Raw genomic sequence first — 25,996 nt, forward strand, 5'->3', positions numbered from 1 at the left:
TATGATTCAAAAATTATAAAAGTAGGGTAGACATGTGGATGTTATCCGGCTGAACAAAACGTGCATTTATCTAACAGGTACGTTTCCCACAGATCTTATTTCGAGCTATTTTCTAAAATCCTATGGAGAAATCTCATTGCTTTTTTGTCGAGGGAAGCCATGCGCAGCTTACTTCCGGGTTTTAGGACGCGTCACTGCAGCTCTCTCGTCTCCTCTTCACACACCACACTTTTCGCGGCACACGTACTTACAGCCAATCAGCTCTGAATTATGTGAGATGATGTATGGTGGGGATGGCAGCTCAGTGCCCCTATGATCAGGTTTTGTCCCACATGGCTCTAAACAGCTCAATAGGCACACACTGTAGACACTAATTAGAAGAACACAGACTAAAACAGCAATGTACAGACGAATCAGATGATTAAACATGATCTTAAAATATATTTTATATATATATATATTTTTTTTTTGCATTTTTTGTAATCATTTTTTGTAATACTTTCTGCTGACACTAGGTGGGGCTGTGCCACCTGCCCCTAATGACCAGTCGCCACTGGATAGGCGATGACTGCAGAAAGGAGGAATTTCCAAAGACCCCCATGTTAAAATGCCCAACTTTACAGCAGAAATAAACATGTTTCTACCCCTGGATGCAATAAAAATTATTCGGGATATAGTTAGATTCCACCTTAATGATTATTAATTGTTGAGTGAAATGTTTTATAACACGACCCTTTTATTTATATTAGGTCTTAACGTTTTTGCATAAATTAGGGCGTGGTCACTTTTGATGGACAGGTACGTGCCTCACTGTCAGCTAACAGCAACTTGTCCACTCTGCTAGGCTACAACGTTAGCTAGTTGTAGTTACTGTACTTGACCCTTTAGCCGTGTTCGTGGTGATTGTGCCTTTTATGGAATGTTGTTACAAATACCAGACAATTAAAATGTCGTGCTATGCGGTTGAATGTACTAACAGAACTTCCAAGAAGTCTACTCTCAGCTTTTTTTCGTTGAGTAAAATGATAATATTATACATGTTAGCAGGTGTTTGTGTGCTTGTTAGCTTAGCTTGTTATATAGCTTATTAGCCAGCTAAGGACGTACATGTAAACCTTTATACATGTATATATATATATACAGTGTAGTTTATGATTCAGCCTTGGGTAAGACTTTTATAGTCTATGGCTATGACGCCCATAATGCTAAACGGGAGCAAATGTTAAAAGGGGACCCAATTATCCCAGTGGTGGCCGCCGGAGTCCGCCGGCCGGAGCTAACGGAGCCGCAGGGAGCTAGCTAGCCCCCTGCAGCTCCGTTGTGTAATAATGACAAAAATACATTTCACAGTAATTATAATAAAAAATAAAAACGATTTCCTTAAAAAATTATGATTCGTCATCACGCTCGTGACCCCGCGGCGAGCTGGGGGTGTGTCACTGATGGCAGGCAAACATTTTTTACTTGACTTCTTTTCTAAAAAGAATATAATTCATAAGAAGAAAGAGGCTAGCAGCATCAAAACTGCAAGTGAAGCTGCTACTAGTACCACATCATCAGAAGAGCCGCCTAAAGATGTGGATAATGCTAGCACTAACGTTAACGTTAGCTGCGCTAGCAACATTCCCCTGGCTAGCTCCCTGTGGATAGACTGCAAAGCTGAGAAAACTGGGTTGCAAAGTTTGTTCATCCATTTCGGATTTATCAGTCTTCAATCAGTGTGTGTGTGTGTGTGTGTGTGTGTGTGTGTGTGTGTGTGTGTGTGTGTGTGGTGTGTGTGTGTGTGTGTGTGTGTGTGTGTGTGTGTGTGTGTGTGTGTGTGTGTGTGTGTGTGTGTGTGGTGTGTGAAGCAGCGCTGTCTGCTTATTTGCAATGTAGGCGAGGCCTAATCAGAATAATTTCAAGTCCAGATTCAATGTTGTTTGCATAAGTAGGCTATATTTTTCGTTTCGTTTATTTAATAAGTTAATTTCAGGACAACTTTGGGAATTTTGTTTGTTTGTTATGAGTTTTAAATAGATTTTGAAAGAGAGAGAGAGAGAGAGACAGAGAGAGAGAAGCAGAGAGAGAGAGAGGCAGAGGCAGAGAGAGAGAGAGAGAGAGAGAGAGGCAGAGAGAGAGAGAGAGGGGCAGAGAGAGAGAGGCAGAGAGAGAGAGGCAGAGAGAGAGAGGCAGCAGCGCTGTCTGCTTAGTTGCAATACTGTAGCTTATGCAATTTAGGCCTATAAATTGTTTATGTAACTTATGTGCCAGTGTGTCCATGGTTTTGAGTCTGTGTGTGTGTGTGTTGAGCGCAGCGCCGTCTGCTTTTTGCAGTACAGTAACTAAAATAGGACTAAGCATACCGGTAGTTTCTGTGGACCTGTCTGCCCGTTTTGTGAGTGCACTGCGCGCTTGCGTGGCATTGTTTGGGATGACCTAATTAAAATAGCGTCCCCCCAGTAAAAAAATCCCCACTACACCACTGCACATCATGTAGACAGCCAGTCACCCTGTGTGAGGCAGGCCACTTAACAGGCCAGGCCATCGGGAAACCCCCGGTCCTCCCGATGGCCAGTCCGGGACTGGGTACAGGAGGCGTAGAGCGAGGGATCATTGTCCACAAGTCAATCGATCGCAGATGGCGTCGTGATCACGGACGAAAAAAAAAAAAAAAAAAAAAACGGGTCGCGAAATATACTTGGGCGGCCGTTAATATACCTGGGCGGCCTGCCCAAGTAAAGTCTATGTGTGGGAAACCCTGCCATGATTGTCCATTGAATTTGGCTATTGTGTTCAGCCACAGCAGCTTTCCCTGTGACCACTCCCTTAGTTCCTAAGCCTATGGACTTGCAGCAGGGTAGACATCCATGAGTCAAGATTAGCATTTTTTGACAAATCATTTTTAATGCCTGGTCTCCTTTTTATTGCGAGATGCAGGGTGTACAGGAGGTTGTCCACTGTACAAGTGTTTGTCATTGACACTGTTTGCTGTCCAATTGTTCCCTCTCCTCCCCAATGTGGACAGCATCCCTTTTGCTTTTCTCTTGCATCTGACAATGTTTCAGACAGTTTAGACTTTTTTTCTCTGAGCAGTTGGAGTAGGGGGGCTGAAGTACTTCGACTTTCTTTTCTGGGTTTTACTTCGCTTCCTCCATGTCTCCTCTTATTTCCACAAGTGTCTCACAATAATGAGGATTTGACTGGCATGCTCCGTTTGCATCATCCTCTTTCCCTGCTTCCTCCTGTGCTTGTGTGACCACCTCTTTGATAGGAGCAAAGAAAGGGGATGATTTTGCGAGAGATCTGTGCATGTCTTCAAAATCAGCAGGTGTGTGGTCTTCATCTTCATTTTTTAAATTGATATTTTCAGACTTTTGTGTCCGTATGGCATCCTGCAGTGCTGAGATGTTTCTTACACCCATTAGTGTCAGTCTTTGATGAAAAAACATGTACCATACACCTTGAAATTGACAATACCTGGCCAAATACAGTAGCATTTTGAAGGACGGCAAAACAGTATAAAAACAATTGTTTTGTCTCCTTTCTGCACTGAACCTTGGACAACTTCATACTGATCAACTTCAGCATGTGAGCAGCACAGAGGTGTATTACTGTCAGCTGCACTGACCGCTGCCCTTGGCACACCTGAAAGCAAAGCTTGAGATATTCCTGAACACTGGTGATGTTAAATGCCTGAACTACTGCATGGATCATGGCCCAACTGAAATCAGTTTCGACTTTTTGGGGCTTGAAGTGTTTCGAAAACCACTTGTAGTAGTCGCGACCCAGGCAAGTCAACCAGTGCAGGATTGTTGCAGTACTCTGATCAGATGTTAGCATTTCTGCCACAGGAACCACAGTTTTTGTTGTTGACTGGCATGACATACAAAGTGCATAGTAAAGTACTGATTGACTGGATGGCTGAGGTTTTTACAAGAAACAACGCTGATTCTTTTGTAGGTCTTGCTAAATATGAAGCTGGGTCTCAGAATAGGAGTGAACAACAAAAGGAGACATTGCAACATACTGCATTGTACTGTGCTTGATTTTTGAGCTGGGATTTTCCACATCCTGCTTTTTTTGAATTTCCAAGCACATTTCCAAACACATCCCTATCCAAGCAAGTCTCAAGATTTTTTTCACTTGATATTTTCTGCAGAACTCTGACAGACTTTACATCGGTGTGGTTCCCTGCCAAAAGTTTGTCTTCATCTGCTCTTGCAAGTTTTTTTGTGTGGACAAACATGGGAGAAAATTCTCCAAGTTGCCTTTGAGGTCTTCACGCTCAGGTTGACGACAATGTCGCGTGTGTTGTTCCTCACAACTATGGCAGACCTTGCCCTGCACTGTGACATGTACATTTATATCACCTGTTGTAAGATTAGGATCTTCTGCAATTGTAAGAAAATAAGTGGTACAACCTGTGAATTTACACACAGCCTTACCCCGCCAAAAGTTCCCTTTAGCTTTCCGACTCTTTATAGATTTGATTTTATTGCTTTTGAATGAAAGGACACAAAGTTTGTTGACAGTGACTATTTTACGGCTGATAATGTCAGTCCAACCTTTCTTCAACACTCTGTATGCTTCCCTATCATCAGGTTGAATTGCAGACCATTCCGGCCCGTCCACACAGCAGCGTTAAAAAAATCTTCCAACGCTTCTGCCCATTCACTTTGAATGGGGTGACGTCACTTTGCCTCACTTTTCGCCGAATTGCATTGTGGGAAGCAAAGCGGAGATTTCCAGGCATCTCAGGATTCAAAGTTGAGCAATGTTCAACGTTTGAAGCTGAGGTGGAAGCGTCAGCCAATCAAATCCCGTTTATGCAAATCTGACAGTTCAAGCGCGAGCCAATCAAACCGCGTGTATGCTGGGAGAGACATACCGCAGGTCATTTCCTCATATTCCAAAAAATGGAGGAGAAATTAGCGGTAGGGAATCACCCGGTGCTTTATGACCAGTCCCTATTTACCTACCGGGATATAAACCGGAGGAGCCAGGCATGGAGGGAGGTGGCAGAGACAGTGGTAGGTTTTCGCCTGTTTGGGGAGTTTATATCCAGTTTACTTCGGGCTTTTTTGCTTTGTATGTCGGGGGCGGGAGATTCATGTGATTGGTTGTTGGTCGTGTTGCTCGCAAAAAATCCCCAAGCTTCAGATACGCCCACCTCCAAGATGTTTTTAACGCTGCTGTGTGGACGCTCCGTTACTCCCTCGTCAGGGTTACAGAAAAATATGGGGGACAAGATAGCAGTTATCTTCCAAAGGATAACCTCCTTTTTATGTTGTCCTTTTGTCCAGAGTCTGTTGCCTTGGCATCTGTGCTACAGGAAGGACAGTGCCATGGGGATATGGCAGCAATGTCCTCCACACTTTGGTAGCCAATGCAAACAGGATGAAACCAGTCCTTGCAGATGCTACACTGAGCATATGGCTCACTGGCATTATTTGGTTGTTTACAAACACAAAATAAGGTGTCATCTGGATACTCAATGCTATTTGCCTCAATGCAGTCAGCCATTTCATCTCCACTGGCTTTAGCCATCGTAATCACTTCATCCTCATGTGTCTTTTTTACCACGTCTTTCATGCATTGCAATGTTTTTTCCTCTGCTTTAGAAACATTCATGTATTCACCATCATCACCATTAACCCTGGTATCATTTGCACTGTTCCTACTCATAACACTTTGTTCATCTTCATTTTCTTTATCATGTTCAACTTTCTTCCACTGATGCAATCTGTCCTTGCACATAGTAATATTTCCAGCCCCACTATTTTCTGCCCCTTGGACTCTGTCCCTGGTCTGAGCATTGTCTTCAGAATCAACACTGTCTGCTTTGGGGCTTCTGTTTCTTGGGTCTCTGGTTATGTGATTATCACCACTTTCTGCAATGTTTTCTGCAGTACTGCGATCCATTGTGTCTTTTTCAACTATTTCTGTTTCATCTTGGCCCTTATCCTGATCTGCGTCCTTAATCTCAGACCTGGTGTCTCCGTTTTCCTCATCCTCAGTTTTTCTGGGTCCTTCCTTAACATTTATTTCCAAAGTGTCACTTTGTCACTGTCACTTTTCCACTCTTACTCCACAGTCACTCTCCCTCTTATTGACATTATTTTTCTTCTGCCTCAACAGTGCTCTTGTTCTGATACACTTTCTGTCACAGTTCCATAAAGTGTACAGCCACTTCTTTTTATTAACAGCCTTGTCATCAAATATTTTCCCAGCCAAGGTTTCCCACATGGGGCTGTTCCAAGGGATTTCTTTTTTAAGATGAACAAAAGCTGACAGTTCAGCAACTATCTTGTCCTCTCCTCCTGACTGTGTCCATACATCTGGACAGCCATGTCTTTGCCCTCTTCTTAACTTATCCATTTTTTAAACCTCACAAATCAAAGAAAAACATGAATTTCTTGTGATAGCTTCCAGTAGTAATGAATGCGTGCACCCAAACAGTTTGTTTTAGCAATTAATGAATCTGTAAATGTGTTTAATTAACAAAAATGTTTGTAAATAACACTTGTCAGGGTTCGATTTGCAAGGGGGATGAGGGGCTCTTAATATCCCTGCCTCAGATTAATTATTTAACGGCACGTTGTGTCATTTCCTTTTGAAATATGTTCTGTTAAATATTGAAGTTTATAAATAGGCTATGTGTTTTGGCACGCCTGGCCAAATGGTGCTTTCCATGGTACTTAAATGGGCAAGACAGTCTGGCTGTAGACCTCCACTGTCAGGCTCTTCTTTATCAGGCTCCACTGTCAGGCCGGAAAGTGCTGCAATAGCATTTTACCGCGCAGTTCCTTATTTCCGTCACACCAAGGGCTTCTTCGAGGCTGCAGCGGGATATTATTGAACGGATCGAGCCTGACAGTGGAGGTCTGCAGTCAGACCCCTCTTGAAATGGGGATTACATTATTGCATGTTTAGTTTAGTTTTGTAGCAGTGTTGCCCCTACCATTGTCTTGCAGGGGCGCTGCGCCCCGCCAATGGAGCCCCGCCAACGGAGCCCCGCCAACGGAGCCCAACGGAGTCCCGCGCCCCCCCAGAAATTCAAGGTGTTTAAAAATGTAAACACCTTGAACATTTTTTTTCCTTTTTTTGTTATTATTTGAATAAGCGGCAGCATTAGGGCAATATCTGTGAATTACTCTCACACCCTACACACTACTGAAACCACAATCAGGTCATCTACGATCTACGGAGGCCTGCTCCCACCTGTAGAGTGGCTCCACGCTGCGGGCTAGGGGCCTGCTTTCACCGGGCGTGTGCTGCCTGCGGAGGAGGATCTGCCGCGGCTGGGGCCTGCTCTCCACCTGTCCTGGTTCTGCTGTTACGGAGGCCTGCTCCCACCTGTCGTGTGTTCCAGTGTCGTGTGCTGCTTGCTGAGGAGACCTCTTACCCCGGGGATACCACGGAGAGACCGGTGCGCTTCCTCGCTGCTGCTTTCGCCTGTCCTTTGCTGCTGTGAGGAGGAGGATTTTTGCCCCGGGAACATCGCGGATATTGTGTGCTGATCTGGGAGGATGGCCCATATCGTGATTCTGCTGTGCCTGTTAACTGTTCTGGACTATGAGAAGATCTCTAGTCATCCTGAGAAGCCTACTGGATTCAGGTCTGTTCTGCCACCCGCAGTAGGCATCCCCTGCAAAGGGTCGGATGTGTTACACAAACAATTACCGGTTGCCTTGTCACAGACAATCTGCTCGACAAAATATGTTTGTCTTTTTTGTTTGCCTGCGATGATGGTACTTCAGGACTGCTTCTTAAGCTCAAATCACACTCTCGCAGACTTTTCCGGTGATTCTAAAGTAGATGACAATGTGTGTGTGTCGATTAAGAGGAAAAGATGCCTGTTTTTTTTGTTGTTATTACTGTCAGGAAATGTTCAACCTAACCCTGGTCCGCCCAGTAGTAGTAGTCAGATCGCTACTCCTGCTGATTTTAAAGCTAGATCTGGGTTGGGTTTCATCCACTTGAATGTGCGCAGTCTGTTAGGTAAACTAGATTTTGTCCGCATTTGGGCGAGCTCGACTGACGCTGATGTCATTGTGTTATCAGAAACATGGCTAAATAAATCTATTTTGGCCTCTGACATATCCTTAAATGGCTATAATGTGTATCGTACCGACCGGCCTAATAAAGGTGGTGGCGTTGCCATTTATGTTAAAAATAAGTTCAGTGTAACCACATTGATCTCCAAATCTGTCAGTAAGCAATTCGAATTTTTAGCCTTAAATATAGAAGTGGCAAAGGGGCAACAAGTCATGGTGGTGGGGTGTTACAGACCCCCCTCAGCTGTCAAGGACTCCTTGTCTTCACTAGCAAAACTTATATCACAACTAGACTACAAGGAAATAGTGCTACTTGGAGATTTTAACTGGGACTGGTTAACTGCAGTATCAGAGGATTTTAAAAACCTTTGTATCTCTCTGAATGTTACTCAGATTGTTGACAGTCCTACTCGCCCTAACGTTAAGTCCCCAAATAAATCCTCCCTAATTGATCTCATTCTAACTAATGTTCCCTATAAATACCCATCTGTGGGAGTATTTGCAAATGATGTGAGTGACCACTGTGTTGTAGCCACAATTAGGGACACTAAGGTCCAAAAGGCTAAACCCTGTATTATTATTAAGAGACACATAAAACATTTTGTGGAGCAGGGTTTTGTTCATGATCTGTTTGGGTTTGATTGGGGAAAAATCGATCTGTGTGCTGATGTTGAAACTGCATGGTCTTATTTTTATCTTGGTTTTATGGAAATTATAGATAGACATGCACCCCTACGTACTTTTAGAGTAAAGGGACGAGACAATCCTTGGTTTTCTGCTGAACTGTCCAGTCTCCTGCATGAGAGAAACAAGGCCTGGGCAAAGGCTAGGAAATCAGGCTCAGAGGTAGAATGGCTGCGTTTTAGGCAGCTAAGAAATAGCTTCACTTCACATGTCAAAAGTGCTAAGTCGAAGTACTATTTGTCAGTTACTACAGAAAACCTAAATAATCCTAGGAAATTTTGGAAAGCCATAAAATCGCTATCCACCGGTGAGATCCGAAATGAGCTACCTCCGTGCATTACCACAGCATCTGGCTCTATATCGGACAGGGCTACTATGTTAAATTGTTTTAATGAGCATTTTGTGTCCTGCGGTTCTATGTTTGATTCTGTGACTAACTCTGCTTCTGTGAACACCACAGTCGGTGACTCTGAACAATGTGGTCTGGAAAACCCTTTCAGTTTTACTCCTTTTACTGTTGATGTTGTTCGTGAAGCTTTAACCAAGTTAGATCCTAAGAAACCGGCTGGCCCGGACAACGTGGAACCTTTCTTTTTAAAGATAGCTGCAGATTTTATTGCTCCACCTCTCACTACTCTTTTTAACCTCTCCCTCAGCACAAACACAATTCCAAAACTGTGGAAGTCAGCGTATGTCCTGCCTTTGCTGAAAGGAGGGGAGGCAACTGTTTTAAATAATTATAGGCCCATCTCTAAATTGTCAGTTCTGGCTAAGGTTCTTGAACGCCTAGTGAGTGAACAGGTAAAGGTGTTTTTATGTACAAATGACATCCTGTCTAAACATCAGTCAGGCTTCAGAAAGCAACATAGCACCATCACTGCCACAATGAAAGTGGTGAATGATGTGGCGAGTTTTTTAGATAATAAGCAGAGTTGTGCAGCTCTATTTATTGACCTTTCCAAAGCGTTTGATACCGTCGATCATCGCATCTTAAAGCAGAGGCTACTCAGTATTGGCTTATCCAGCCATGCAGTGGGGTGGTTTGTGAACTACCTCTCTGAAAGGTCCCAATGTGTTCATTTTGATGGGCTGTCTTCTGAGTGGTTAAACATTACTAATGGTGTTCCTCAAGGTTCTGTTTTAGGTCCACTTTTATTCTCCATCTACATCAATAGTTTCGGTGAAAATGTCGATGGAGCAACCTTACATTTTTATGCGGACGATACCGTTATGTACTGTGCATGTCCCTCCATTAAGGAGGCTGTTGTTGAATTGCAAACTGCTTTTAACATTATTCAGACTCAGCTCTCTGAACTAAAGCTTCTTTTAAATGTGGATAAAACCAAGGTAATGCTCTTTTCAAAAGCCAAAAAGACACCAGAGCCTGTTTTAGATATTTTAACTACGCAAGGAATAAAACTTGAAGTGGTTGCCTGTTACAAATACCTTGGTATCTGGCTTGATGATTGTCTCACTTTTAAATGTCATGTCAATATCCTGCTTAAAAAACTGAGGGTTAGACTAGGTTTCTTCTACAGGAACAAGTCCTGTTTCTCGCTCGAGGCCAGAAAAAGGCTAGTCACTGTGACCTTTTTACCTGTGCTGGACTATGGTGATCTGATTTATATGAATGCACCTGCCCATTACCTGGTCAAGTTAGATGCTGCGTATCACAGTGCACTGAGATTTGTGACAAACTGTAAAGCATTAACTCATCACTGTACCCTGTATGCAAGGGCTGGTCTGCCTTCACTAACTGCACGGAGGCTCAGTCACTGGTACATTTTTATATATAAAGCCATGTTAGGGAAACTTCCATCCTCCATCTGGTCCCTGATCTCACGGTGAATTGTAAGTGGCTACTGCCTGAGATCGCATGCTGTGGTTTTATTAAATGTGCCAACTGCTAGGACTGTCTTAGGGAAAATAGCATTTAGATGCGCAGCTCCACTGTCCTGGAATAGTCTGCAATTAAAATGGAAACTGAGCAATCTGTTGCCACTAAATGTTTTTAAAGCTCGGTTAGATGCTACTGAATCGGAAGCTGTTGGTACCTGTGCATGTGGATAGTATGTAATTTGTAATCCCTGTAATGCTACTGTATGATGTCCTTTTGTTGTTCTGTTTATGTTTTTAATGTTTCATGTGGAACCTACTTGAGCAGGTCTCCCTTGAAAAAGAGGTCAATGATCTCAATGGGATACAACCTGAATAAATAAAGGTTTGAAATGAAATGAAATGATTTATTTTTTTATATATATATATTAGGGCTGTCAAGTTAACGCGTTAATAACGCGTTAACGCAAAAAAAGATTGGATCGGGAGGACCAATATATATATATATCTATATATATAGCACCAAATTGCAACCAATCTATATCTACTGTCACTTTTCACATTGAACATGTGCTCTTTTATTAAATAAACTAAACGCTTTTATTTTAAAGTAAATTCAGATTGAACATAGTAAAAAAATGTAAATTATAATGTCCGTCCAAAAAAGAAACATTACTTATAGTGAAAACCACCCTTGAATGATGGGATAGTAGACTAAAAGCTTTAGGAATCCAGACTATAACATATAATAAGTACCCTGTATCAAGATTGATGCAAAACAAGTGACATTTGACCTTTTTAGAGAGGTTTAGCAAAAGGAAAACCACCTTTGGGGTCATTTGGGTGGATTTGCCGTTTCTCTGGAACCCATTGGTCGATTTTGGTGATTGACACCTCTTTTGAACCGTTAGAGCCAATAGAATCGATGGGGACGCTCCACATACACACACACGTTACCATTGAGGAGTGAGACTTAAGGCCCCTACACACCAATCTGACACCAAAGAACACGTCCCGACGGACCCGACTGTTGTGTCTCCTGCGTCTTGACCAACAGTCGCACTAGAATCTTTTCGCTCAGGGCTCATTTAGACGCTTCTTGTGAGACTTGTGTTTTGTTTCGGTAAAAATGGTTCGTATCGTCAGTTAGCTGAGTTTCTTCCCGTTAAGTGAGTATGGAACATTAATAGTTTCATAAATGTTAAGAAGTCCTGAGACACAATTTTGTGAAGAAAAAAAAAGCTTAACAGGTTAACAGTAGGCCTATGTTAGCGTTTGCTAATGTTAATCTATCAAAACACACAGTCGATAGCGTTAATGTTAGCTATTAAGCTACCTGTTTAAGTATAATATGATACACCCAAGGCTATAAATTAGCTACTTACTTAAAACGGAGAGCCGTGGAGAACGTTCACCTCACGACAGTGGAGCTACGCAGGCAGTCCTTCCGAATGTAAAAGGGGAAAAGGGAGGGGAAAGTGGCGGGCTGCTTGTGTATGCACATGCGCAGACAGGACAGTATATGTGGCAATTGAATTGTACATATTTTTTTCTAATTACTTTTAAATGAATGAAATGAACTTGTTTTAAACAGTGACAATATATGTTAAGATGAATTAAAAAAGATAAGAAGGATGCAATAACACATTCAAATCTATTAAAAAAAAAAAAAAGGCTAGATTAAAACATGTAACATCTAAAAGGGGTCAGAATCAGTTTTTTCAGTGTATTGGACGTTGCAGGATATAAAATAACGTTACCAGTCAAATAAAACATACAAATAGACACACTCATTCATTCTGCCCCAGATCAAATTTAATACCTCCCCTCCTAAAATTCCAGACTTTTAAAGACATTTTTAGACCTTAAATATCAAAAAATAAATGTAAGACTTTTTAAGGATCCGCGGGGACCCTGGGCATAGTTTGGACTTCCAGATTGTAGAAAAGCTACAAAGTGCGCAGTGTGCACGTAGGTCTGTGTCATAATAAGCATAAATGAACATTTCTGAAAAGGGAGAAAACAATCAGATATGGTTGCACTTTTTACATTGTTTCGGGAACCATTAATGATATCAATTCCACCTCCCACGCAGGAATATAATGCCTGTAAAAACTAGATTGTATTAAGCTGGGTTTGAGGTTTGCCTAAAGTCTTTCTGCCTTGGCATACCAGTCAAAGTATGAGGACGAGATGAGAGCAGTTTAACAATTTATTTCCTTCACAACATTTGTTGACTGTCACAGTTAAAGATGATTTAGAGGCTAGAATATAAACACAAAAATAGCAATCAGGAAGAGCAAAACACTAGGGTACAATAAAATAAAATGTTGCTTTAACATAATTAGCATAAACCAAATATCAATAACTTTAAAACATATTAACGACTTACTCAAATAATGCATCAAACAGTCAACTGGTGAGGAGAGCACATGTGAATCGGCTGCTTCAGACTAGAGATGGGCGAGTCCTGATTCATCCGGATCATTAACCCGGATCCTAGAAATGAGCTGGTCGTGACGAGTCTCCCCTCTCCATTAACCCGAGTCCTTTGATCCTACACCTGGTGACGTACAAATTAAAACTATAAATTGCGTCACTCGCTACTCTCCTTATAACATGTAAAATCACATTACAACGTACCCCAGTCCATCTACCTAGCCTTTAGCAAGTAGGATAGCTGCCAGAAGTTATCGTTTGGCTCAGGGGAGTGGACGCGGATCAGTGAAACTTCCTGCAGACTCATGCGGACTCAGAGCCGTAACCGTAGCAGATCCAGAGATCCAGAGATCCAGGCAGACTCATCAAGCACGAGTCAACAGCAGACTCAGATTCGCAAATCCTAACTCACTGAATCAAGGGAACTTCCTTCACTTCCTGCAGACTCGTGGGGACTCAGAGCCGTAACCGTAGCAGATCCAGAGATCCAGACTCCTCATGCACGAGCATAGCCGCGGGAACTGGGAAGTCATTTAGGGGGTGCGGCCAATAGTGGGGAGAGATTTCAACAACAGTGATATGAAGTTTTTCAAATGTACACCATTCACAGCCCCGCCTCCAGCACCCCTACTTCCCGCGGCTATTGTGCACGAGTCAACAGCAGACTCAGAGATTCGCAAATCCTGACTCACTGTGCAAAACATAGCAGACTCGTGCGGACTCAGAGCCGTAACCATATAGCAGCAGATCCAGAGATCCAGCAGACTCGTCCTCATGCACGAGTCAACAGCAGACTCAGATTCGCCAAATCGCAAAATAACCCTTTTTTTTTGTGATCAACATTTTTTATTAAAGCAAAAGACACTGTGTAGCGGAGGTTAATGTAACGTCAGTTTAATATGCTCGTGAAATGCAACAAGTTTTCGGTTTCACCGATAGGATTTCTACGCTCTTGGTGATGCTGACTCATATGACTCAAAGGACTCGTATGATCCGGATCTCTTCAATGACTGACTCAGAAGACCCTGAGTCCGTAAAAGGATCCGGATTTGCCATCTCTACAAGGAACCTCTGTGGGGGTCCTTGGGGATAAAAGGGAGAGGAGGACAGGGACCAGAGACAAGAGGGATAAGAGAGAGTTTGATCGCCTCCGTTGTCTTTTATCTGTCTGAAGGAGGGGGCGGGGCTTTCCTAAAATGAAACTTTCCTATATGAAATAAATAGTAATTGTTTCAAATGTTTAACTCTCCCATAACAATGATTCTCTGATCCATGCATTCATCACATCCAGAATTGACTCCTGCAACAGTATCCTTATGGCTCATCTTCCAAAGTCGTAAATAAATGCAGATCATCCAGAGCTATTCTGCTCCTCTGCCGCCCAAAGACTTTCTCCGTGAACACCCCACCCACCCTGTCCTGCAGAACCTCTACTGGCTCCCTGTCCCTCAACACATCATTTTTAAAGTCCTTCCCCTCACTCACAAAGCTTGTTGGTATATACATGGAGTACTCAAACTTTTTTCTGAGGTCAAGCTATTGACTACAAATATTAAAACTATTAATACAGCGCAGTAAAAGTCCTGTATTCGAGTGTTTACTACAAGTGTTTACTACAAGAACCCACTAACACCAGAGAGAAATACAAAAAGATTCCTAGTTATTTCTCGTAATACGAATAGCAATTATTGCGTGCTATTATTTAATGTTGTATCCATTACGTGTAAGCTTCAATCAATTATTCATTTTTCTTTTTCTTTCTCCTCTTTTCCTGATTTGTGAATTGTTTTGTAGTTATTTGATGTATCTAAGTGTTTTGTTTTGTCATGTATGCCTTTGTTATATAATTTCTTTAAAATAAAAAAGGAGTGTGTAGGAGCATACCACAGGGTAGTATTTCTTATCACAGCAAAGACAAACTGCAATATCTATGTTATGTGAGGTTTCACATTGTCCTTGCTTCCTGCTACAGGGAGGTCAGAGTTCACAGTACGCCAGACCAGTGGTTCCCAACCTTTTTTTTCTCGTGTCCCCCTTCATCTGCCCCTGAGGAGCCTTTAGAGAGGCTCTGCGTTGTTCCTCCCAGTGAAGGCCAATCTCTCAAACCAGCAGGCCACAATCACGTACACACCTCCATTTAGAAACTCTGTCACACTGTCTGTGGGTTTACTACTTCCCGTGTGCAGGGGGGGGAGTGGGTTTCTGAGACAAAGTAGCAAATGGAAGCAGCTATGTCATAAGAATGCATCATATCTAAGGGACAATGCTTTAAAAGGAGCCGTTTCCGACAGCTCCTGTTATCAGAGGCAGGTGTCAGGAATGCCAGTCCAATTCTTGGCATACCTCTGTGTGCCAAGCTCCCGTATAAAAGTGAGAGCTACTGCTGCTGGCCCAGCATCCAAACAGCTTCCAGGAAAACAAGATCTTTCATCCATTGATACCATCAACAGGAACTCACAGGAAACATGTGTCTGTCTTCCATTCCCCTCTGTGGCTTCCTCCTCATCTTAAACCTACAGCTGTTCTGCACATCTCCCATCAGCCCCGGCCTCTCTGACGCTGACATAGACTTCTTTAAGGTGAGGCTCTGATTGGTCCTGAAAACTGGGGTGGTAGTTTGTATGAGATCAAGGGAACAGGGACAACACTTTCAACACTTGCAGAGACTGCATTTTATTTAACCGATTTATGTTTAGTTATAGATCGTAATGTATAAACATCATATCCTACATTATTTGGACCCTTGGGACCATATATGATATAATTGGACTTTGATGTGATCAGATATGAGTTACTGAAGTTAAATATGTGCTCTAAGCAAATAACTGAAAGTGTCATGATAACGTGACAAATAATGCTACGGTTGTAGAGTCAACCACATTGAATTAAGGGCTGAAAATGTGAATATTTGGCGATTACCCTGTAGATTAGAAGAATATCACAAATGCTTCTAATGGTCTTAACATCTGCTTCCGATTACTATGTCTAAAGGTGCTGACATCATTGTTTGAAGGCCCTTCCTTGAATGTATGTCCTTAATCCAAATTTGAAATGTTTCTGTCTAGTATGCAAGACATGGCATAACCTGTGTATATGTGGATGTTGCAGGAGCTCCTTAGCAGACTCGAGGAGTCCGTTTCCGAAGTGGAGCAGAGTGTCACTGCAGAGAGGAACCTGGAGAGCCTGAGCACAGAGGAGGCGGCAGACGGACAGCAGCCCCCCCCAACTCTGGATGAGGCAGCAATCAGGGAGTTTCTCTCAGCAAAGAACCTGAAGAGCGTCCGCAGCGACTCGACCAGGAAGTCGTCCAGCTGCTTCGGCCGGCGGATGGACCGGATCGGCTCCATGAGCTCTCTGGGCTGCAACACAGTCGGCAAATACAGTAAGTTACAGTGACCACATGTTTGTAATCATATTAAATAATAACATGTGTACCAATATTAAAATATAATAGTCCTAACAGAGCTGTTGTTATCTGTTTCTCTTGCAGATCCAAAGTAAAGAGAAAGTTTTACCAGCACAATCCTGGAACTGCAATGTCTCTACTAAAATATGATTTTATTTGAAAGCTATTTATTTACTCATATTTATTAAATATTGTTAGTTGCTAACGTGTATTTATTTAAATTGAATATAAGAATGTTCTTTATGTACTGTTTAATGTTTTAATACATGTTTACAACTGCACATCATTGAGCCTAGTGTTTCTAAAGCAGGGGTCTCCAACCTTTCTTCATTACATTACATGTCACTTGTTAGACGCTTTTATCCAAAGCGACTTACATACTCAATACTGTGGACAATCACCACAGGAGCAATTTGGGGTGAAGTGTCTTGCCCAGGGACACAACGACATGCTGACTGCAGTGGGGTTTGAACCTGTGACCCCCCTAATCCGAACACCAACGCCACACGCCTCCTCTTCATCTGAGAGCTACTTTGAAAAAATGAAAGTGGCCAAGAGCTTCTTGCATCACATCGCTTACATTTATTCACATAGCACTCATCAGTTGAATTAAGCTACTTTTCTACACGTGTGAAATTGCAATACCTAAAGCTTATCAAAAATCTTAACTTCACATCAAGGTCCAAGAAAACGACAATTTCTCACATATTATTATGGCCCACATAGTAAGTACATCACTGAACATTCACATAAATGTCCAAGAAAAAAAGAAACATTGTTCACTTCTTATTATGGCCCACGTAGTAAATACATCACCTTAACACTAGAACCGCCAGAGGTCGCTGTATACTGAGCTCAACGTGAGCTCAGTCATCCAAGATCTTGTATTCTCCAAGATGTTACACTATCTATAACTATCTATCTGTCTATCTCTCTCTCTCTATCTATCAATATATCTATCTATCTATCTCTCTCTCTCTCAATCTATCTCTCTATCTATAAGGAACCGCAGTAGACAAAAGGCGTTGTTATAGCAACACGTCATGTTTACGCTGCATTTTCTATGAGGTAAATATTACCCGCTGGTGGATATAGGTATAAATGGCAATTTTTTGGGCGATCTTTTCAATCTGACTTCATATTGACAATTTTTAACAACAGAGGGTGCTACATAACACACTCTCAGGAAAAGTCACGGACTGGGAGACTTTAATATTTTATTGAAAAAAAGTTACATAGGCCTACAATCAAAAAACATCTGCGGGTAAAATGTACCCGTTGGCGGTTCTAGTGTTAATCACCATCTTACAAGCATCTTATGGCACATGTGTAAAATAAGTGCATTCACTCTTTTTTACAGTTAGTGAGATGACTGGCACTGCATGTAGTCCACCATAGAGGTGTATGCTGGAGTGTACCCACTTAGGTTCACTCTAATAGTCATTTAAATTGTCATAAGTCAGTCTTGTTCTGAAGATTTCATGACATTCATGTCAGAAAAAGCTGCTTCACAAAGGTATGTAGAGCCAAATAAAGCAGACATGTTCAGTGCTGCTTGGTGAATGTTCTTATAGTTTTCTGGGTCTACAAGGCTCCAGAAATGTTGTGAGTTTTGCTGAGACTTAAGCTGAACATGATTTTGGAGATTTATAACCTCCATCTCCACAGGATTGACACTGAATAGTTCAGCCATCTTATTCTTCTTCTTCGTCTTGACATTAAATTATAAATCATAATAAATCAACTGTATAGGTCTAGCCTCCCTATATCTGTGTGTGAAATTGTTCCATCCTCAAAAACAAATAACTAATGCTTCTGCAGTCTAGCTGCAGCTTCTAGCAACGGTCTTCTGTTAAAAAAAGGACACTGAATGTCTTGAAGGTGGCATCACACACATGACTTGAGTCTGAACACAGCAGACAACAGGAGTATTTACAACAGCATATAAAAACAAAAATACTGCATGTGGGTGCACACTTACATTCTCTGTCTCACTGTTACATAAATCCCATGAATGTATGAGATTAAGTTAGCTTCATCATATCTCAATCAGAGATCAACATTTGTTTAAGTGAATAATAAAGTTTCTATCAGCCTGTTACTCATTATCTTCAGGGAGGGGGCGGGGTTTGGAGGAACAGACGAGACGGTGATCGCGGAAGCTTTCCTCCTGCCTTCACAAACTTTACACACGTATTTATCAACTGAAAATAGCAAGAGGACATTCATACTCGCAATCCAAGGCTTGATTAAATCCACCAAAAACCTGACATGATTGTAAAGCAAGTATTTTTTAAAACATAAATCCCTGTGTGTCTCTGAGCCGCAGCGACACAGCCTGATTCAGAGCGGATTGTTCTGGGACTGGTGTTGCATGTGTGGAGTCTATTTTTATATAACATTACAAGAGGGATTCTTATTATTACATTATATGCTTATTGTGCTCATGAGATTGCTATGACTATAAAATAAATAGACAAGATCACCAATCCCAAGGTGAAATGGATTGGATAGGAAAACAAAGGGAAAAGTCTCATAAGAAAGTTTTAGCCTGCAATAACAGAGTAGCAAGGTCAGGTGCAGACACTGGCAGAAAACAAAGAGTTATTCATAAACAGGACATCGCTCCGGCCTTGAGTTGCTCCCACACACAGCTAGGAAGCAGCATTATGAAGATTCCACTATATCTGCAGAAAGCTTCAGTAAAAACAAATTACGTATGATGGCGCCAGAGTAGGGAGGGACTTCCACAGGCCGGCCGAATGCTGATTGGAAGGTCGTGTTGCCAAGAGACTCTATCTGAGTCTGCGCACCAACCAGTCAGCCGCCTAGAGGAGGAGAGAGTCCAGCTTAGCCGCATGCTATCGCTGGCTCCTCCTCAGGCTCCGCTACGTGACCCCCTCGCATGCCATGCAGAGGAGGGAGCGTAGTACGACAGTGAAGCGGAGGGAGAGGCGCCGGCACGGGGGTCCCGTAGCTGCAGCGCCCTCCACCTCTACGGCCCATCCCGTGGCACCGGCATACCGGCAATCACGGGGAGGGGCTGCCCAACCGAGGCAGGCTCCGCAACAGCAGAGCACCCGGGTGGGGAACTCCATCTTCGCGGAGTTATCTGTCTATTTAATGCCCAGATCTCTGTCAACATTTTTAAAATAAAGATGGTGTTGATCTGTATCCAAGTCTGAGTGTCCTTTGTTTCCACAATACACTTGCACATGTTGATGACTGTACAAATTCCCCACTCGCCGCCCCAGCTATAGCTCCCGTTAGGGAGGAGGCTAGTGGGATTGCGCAGGTGAGAGTGATAAACCACAGGCAGCACTGTTATAGTGCGGTGCGGGTACAGGGACATTATGACCGACGTTTTTCTGTTAGAAAACATTCTATGCCTGAGGCTAAGACTCCAAATAATGCTGTTTACTATAGTGACAGGGGCTGCATTATAGCAACGCCCGCACTCGTAAAGAGGCGCGTGGCGGTGCGTTCAGGGGCCTTAGTAAAACACACTACGCCTGTAAGAACTCCGGTTAAATGCTGTTTTCCATAGTGAGGGAAATAGCATTATGACGGCCCCCCCCCTCGAGAGCGGGCCACGGTGCGTTCATGGACAGAAGGACCCCACCCGGAGGTGGTGAAGCAGATCTGGGCCCAGTTCGGGAGAGCAAAAGTGGACCTGTTCGCCAGCCGGCGCAACAGCCACTGTGCCCTGTGGTTCTCCATGGCCCTGAGCGACGACCCGGCCTTGGGGGTGGACGCGTTTGCACACGAGCCATGGCCAAGTAAGCTGCTATACGCCTTTCCACCGCTGCGTCTCATTCTCCCTCTCCTGGGGAGAGTGAGGCGAGAACGTCTGGCAGTCATTCTGGTAGCACCGAATCGCGTTGGGGCTCCGTGGTACTCAGAAATGACACAGATGAAGGTGGGCCAGCCCTGGGCGATCCCCCAGTTCTGGGGGGCGATGTCTCAAGGGGCAGGTGCAATCGGGGCGTTACCCACTCTGGGCCGTCCTCTTCAGGCTTGGCTCCTGAGAGGGACAGGCTGAGACAGGGTGGATTGTCTGACAGCGTTATTCAGTCTATCCAGGCAGCTAGAGCAGAATCCACCACAGCCTGTTACAGGCCAAAGTGGCTGAGATTCCAGCATTGGTGTGAGGAGCGGGGAATAGAGCCCCTATCTTGTGAGTTGGGCTCTATTTTATCCTTCTTACACTTACTGGTGGACAGAGGGCTGGCGCATTTCACAGTGAAAGTGTATGCAGCAGCCATCTCGTCCTGTCGTGAGGGTTTTTGGTGGCAGGTCAGCCTTTAATCAACCACTGATGTTGCGGTTTTTACAGGGGGTTAGGAGACTGCGCCCTGTAGTGCACGTCTTCACCCCACAGTGGGACCTGCCCCTAGTGCTCGAGGCTCTGGCCTCGGGACCATTGAGCCTCTGGAGCTCTCCCCTCTGAAAGCATTGTTGTGGAAAACAGCTTTGCTTCTTGCCTTAACGTCAGCCAAAAGAGTGTCCGAGTTAACTGCTCTGTCGGTGCACCCGAGTTGTTTACTAGTTCGGGGTGGCCGGAGCGGCGCGACACTTAGACCGAACCCCTCCTTTGTGTCTAAAGACCTAAGGAGTGCGTTCAGGTCGAGGGCTATTCAGTTAGGGGGTTTTAGTCTCCCCCTCCATGGGGGGCCAGGGAGGATAAACTGCACCTCCTCTGCCCGGTGCGTGCGCTAGCATGTTATGTGGAGCACACGGCTGCCCTTAGACGCACCGAACAGCTGTTCGTGTGCTTCGGGGGCGGGGTGATCGGGAAAGCTCTGTCCAAGAAACGCCTGGCAGGCTGGCTCTGCGAGTGCATTGCACATGCCTACGGTCAGGCAGAGAGAGCCTGCCCCACGGGGATGCATGCGCACTCCACACGGGCTGTAGCTGTGTCAACAGCCTTATTCAACAGTGTGGAGGATTTATGCACAGCGGCGTCTTGGTCGACGCCAGGCCCCTTTATAAGGTTTTATCTCTTGGACATGTCTGGCTCTTTCTCCTCGTCTGTGCTTGCTGGGGCAACACAGAATTTGTAGGGGAGGGGGGGGTTGTGGGTCAGTTGGCATCTGACCCCCTCCCCGGACGTGATGCGCCTTCACCTTTCCTGGGCCCTCTGAGGGTCCCGGGATGGGCAAGAGGCGCGCTGGCCCGTTACGGGCGGAGGGGCTGCCCCCCTCCTGCCGAGAGGCAGGGGGAGGATAGCCCCCCCACATTTGTTGTCCTCTCACACTCTGCACGGGGTCAGTGCTTGAGTGTGAGGCAGGGGCGCTGGCGCTCTCCCTGTTATCCTCAGGGATTCAGGAAGGCAGGTGCGTAGTAAGCCCATACGGGGCCGAGGGGGCTCTCCCCATCCGTCTAGGGGCGGGGGGGGGGAGGGTCCCCCGGCACTGTGTTTTGAGCACACTTTCTGCGAGGCAAGCGCAGCAGGGTGTGCTCTGTCAGCCGCAGCCCAGATTTTTCCTCGGTCACAACCGGGTTAAAGGAGAGGGGGGGGCAGCAGCTGCTGACCAGAAAAGCCGGTCAGGGGCAATAGGGTGGATTGGTGTTGGACGACAGTGCGCGTATACATCAGGGCTCCACCCACTGTACCCATAGAGTCCAGTAGAGGGCGGAGCCTGTGAGAGATATAACGGGGGGTTACGTATTGTAACCCTAGTTATATAAACACAGGCAGAGCCCTCTACTCAGGGCACTGTCTGTCCTGTTGCGCTCGCTGAAGAGAGGTATAGGATGGCAGTCAGGAGGCGAGGGCTCCTTTTATACGGTGTGATGCGCGCGCATTCAGGTAGGCCCGCCCTGGGCCGGCTACGTCTATAGAAGTCTCAGTGGGAGAATGCACGCGGGATAAGGTAGTACCCATAGAGTCCAGTAGAGGGCTCCGCCTGTGTTTATATAACTAGGGTTACAATACGTAACCCCCCGTTATGGTTGAAGCTCGGTGATTGGATGTTTTAGCCGCAATGCACGTTGGGATATGGTGTTAATGCGATATGAAATCCAAAAAACATTTCAGAGTTTAGGATGGCCCGAAGACACCTCACTACCCATAATCCTCAGCTATCGTTTGGGACTACAGTCCCGTTGCTTGACAAACCCCGTGATTAATCTTCAAGCTCTGGGATTGGATGTTGGAGTGGCAGTGTGCCAAGGTTCTGCCGAGCGTCAGACAGCTCTTTGAAATGGAATGAAACCCACGGCAGACTATCCAAAACTGGACTCGAACGGGACCAGCCCCCCCCCCCAGAATTACACATGCTGGCTATTGTGTTTCGCAACATGTTCTATGGCACGTTTCTACTGGGAATTGTAGTTTTAAAATACGTTTTTCCCACAATTAGAAGTTGCCAGTATTAAACTGTGTACATCCCTGGAGGTTTAGGGGATAGGAAACACATTGGTGTTATCAAATTTAAAACATATAATTAATAAATGGGTGAAAATTGCTTGTGTCCATAATGGGGAGCATTAATATATACCCACATGACAGCTCGTTGTTTCTTTGTAATTCTACTCCACTACAATTCAGAGGTTGACCTGGTATTTTTACTCCACTAAATTTATTTTAGTTACTTTGCAATTCTGATTAATGATGTGAAATATAAACAACCCTTAAATCAGACTTTAGTTACACCTGAGTAAAATTCAGGGAAGGTGATTGTCAAATGCCAACAATCAGGCGAGATATTTGATAGTTGGTGCTATCAAGATTTCAAGATTTTCTAAGGTTTATTGACATATCATATACACAACTACGGTGTAGTTATGCAATGAATGAAAAACTTGGGTCACAGGTTCCTCAACAGTGCATTACAAGACATCTATCAATATGTGTGTATACCTCCACCATTAAACTGTCATATTCTGCACATTTCTTATACTATCTACATACATAAGAGTATAATTAATATGTATACTATCAGTTAAAATAAGTGCTTCAACATAGTTAACATTGCAGGAAAGCAATATATTAGACGTTAAGTACTTTGTCAGGTTTAATATTTATCTGTAAATACCCCCAAAGTTTTTTTCTTATGTAAAAGAAGACCTTAACCTAAAGTATTCTTTAATGTTTAAATAAAGGTTAATTCGTTTTTCTGTTTTGCACATCCTCCTATTAATATCTTTGTACATCCGGCACTAAACTGTTTTATTGTAGAGATCACTACAGTATCTTCTTGATTTTTTATATTCTATATTTCTATCATTGATCTTCTACTTTCCCCCTATTTTGTATGTAAATATAACATATTCAACAAAAAAATTAAATAACGTGCTTTAACCTCTTAAGGACGACGGTCCCCCCATTGGACCCCTCCCACCGTTTTTTTTTCGAGACAATGTCTCAGGGCTTCTTAACATTTATGAAACTATTAATGTGTAGCACCAGATTAACGGGAAGAATCTCAGCTAACTGAATATGAACCATTTTTACCAAAACAAAACACAAGGGTAATACCAAGCCAACCTGGTCTCACCAGAATGCGTGACTCCACCACGACTCCTTAACACCGCAGTGTGTGGTGGAGTCACAAACTTTGCTACATTTAACTCACGGGAGGCTTCTTTTATTTTATTTGTATTCATAATAATTTTTATTTTTCGTCAGAATGCATTATGGTGCATTATTCACCGATTTTTGTACTCAAAAAACAGTGCATTGTGTGTAATACAACTGTGATTTTTATTAAATTAGTTAGTTTTTAACCTCTTAAGCCCTGAGCCTGTTTTTCAGGTCTCAGGCTCGAAAATGACATTCCCAGAACAAATTACCATATCTTCCCTTCTAAAAGGGTTAAATTAATAATCTTTATTCTCAAAGTAATGATAAACCTGTGAGTTGGATGTAGAAAAGTCAGAATCAATATAGATGTTTTTTATTTTAAAGAAAATTCAGATTTTACATAGTAAAAAACTGTAAATTATAATATTCTTTTTTACTTATAGTGAAAACCACCCTTGGATGATGGGTTAGTAGACTAAAAGCTTTATGAATCCAAAGTACAACATATAATAAGTACCCTGTATCAAGATTGATGCAAAACAAGTGAAATTTGACCTTTTTAGAGAGATTTATCCAAAAAAAACCACTTCTGGGGTCATTTGGGTGGATTTGACCTATCTCTGGCCCCCCTTGGTCGATTTTGATGAATGAAATCTCTTTATAACCGCTAGAGCCAATGTAATCGAGGGAAAGTTCTATACACACCAACACGTTAACAAATAAGGAGTGAGAGTGACGCGTTACCAAAACCGGAAGCTGCATACACTCTGGTGGCTACCATTAGCAGCTAACTTTTCCGCTCCGATTTTTACATAAAAAATGGAATTATGGATTATAAATAATTTCTTCAAAGGCACAGGTACATTATCAACCTATGGATCAACAGTTGTAGCATTTTTCTTTTTCGTTTTAATGCCATTGAACACATCTTTTGACCTAATTGACAGCTACGGTGAGACGATCTGCCGTAAAAGCTCCGTAAAGGTACGTGTTGTGATGTCTGTGTTTGCTTCCCCTGTCGCAAGTTCGGATCGCTCAGTGATGATACTATACCTAAATAATCAGTGGAGTCTCAGCTTTAATCGGCTCTATTGTATGTGCAGCTACGATGAGTAATAAGGGTATTTTTATCTTGAATTGTGTGCCGCAGTGCGTTAGAATTTTTTCGCTCAGGGGTCATTTAGACGCTTCTTATGAGACTTGTGTTTTGTTTTGGTAAAAATGGTTCATATCTTCAGTTAGCTGAGATTCTTCCCGTTAATCTGGTGCCAGACATTAATAGTTTCATAAATGTTAAGAAGCCCTGAGACATTATCTCGAAAAAAAATGGGGGGACCGCCATGCTTAAGAGGTTAAGGAAGGCCAGAGCTTCAGCTGTGTCAAATAGATTGTTCCCTTTAGTTAACGTTATTTAAAAGATAATTATATTCCTATTTGATCAAGTCCCCTTTATTGTATTACGGACCCAAAGAGCAATGTGAGCGTCCATTCCCATTGGATAACGGAGGATTTTACACCCGGAAGTAAGTATTCTCCTTACTGTCGATTGATTTTATTTACAGTGATATCTGCATTACTCATCAACTTGTTCAACAGATTATCCTTGTTAATTACACAACATTGATTGGTTTAAATTGTGTACAATGCTTTTGTATTTTCCCCTTTCGATTCGGAGAAACAAATATTTTTTCGGAGTGTCTGGATGGCAGAAGACACTACACTACCCAGAATCCTCAGCTATGGGACTACACCATGTGCTTAGAACGTGTCCTAAGTTCAGGTGTTTAATAGTCTTCTGGCCTGTGGGATGAAACTGTCCCTGAGTCTGGTGGTTTTAGTCCGGATGCTGCGGTACCGCCTGCCAGACGGCAGCAGACAGAACAGTTTGTGGCTGGGGTGATGGGGGTCTTTTATAATCCTGAGGGCTTTCTTTAAGGTTAACCTGGTATTTTTACTCCACTACATTTATTTTAGTTACTTTACAGATTTGGATTAATTATGTGAAATATAAACAACCCTTAAATCAGACTTTAGTTACACCTGAGTAAAATTCAGTGAATTCAG

At 43.3% G+C, this 25,996-nt stretch overlaps 1 protein-coding gene across 2 annotated transcripts; it reads left to right on the top strand.

The window, feature by feature from the left end:
• The first annotated feature begins 15,410 nt into the window (after positions 1-15,410).
• nppb (natriuretic peptide B) lies at positions 15,411-16,581 on the top strand. Of its 2 annotated transcripts, XM_034129201.1 has the most exons (3): positions 15,411-15,577; positions 16,107-16,380; positions 16,489-16,581. In XM_034129201.1, exons 1-3 carry the CDS (start codon positions 15,464-15,466, stop codon positions 16,497-16,499), a joined length of 399 nt encoding a protein of 132 aa, XP_033985092.1. In that variant the 5' UTR covers positions 15,411-15,463; the 3' UTR covers positions 16,500-16,581. The 2 variants fall into 2 exon arrangements, with proteins under 2 accessions (XP_033985092.1, XP_033985091.1); XM_034129200.1 differs by lacking the exon at positions 16,489-16,581 and having other exon boundaries at positions 16,107-16,394.
• The last annotated feature ends 9,415 nt before the right edge of the window (positions 16,582-25,996 follow it).

This window comes from Trematomus bernacchii, unplaced genomic scaffold, assembly GCF_902827165.1.
Source record: "Trematomus bernacchii unplaced genomic scaffold, fTreBer1.1, whole genome shotgun sequence".
Classification (NCBI taxonomy): domain Eukaryota; kingdom Metazoa; phylum Chordata; class Actinopteri; order Perciformes; family Nototheniidae; genus Trematomus; species Trematomus bernacchii.

Coding starts and splice junctions, on each gene's coding strand:
- nppb (XM_034129200.1), top strand. CDS start 15,464: ATGTGTCTGTCTTCCATTCCCCTCTGTGGCTTCCTCCTCATCTTAAAC. Junction 15,578..16,106: donor CTGACATAGACTTCTTTAAG/GTGAGGCTCTGA, acceptor TGGATGTTGCAG/GAGCTCCTTAGCAGACTCGA.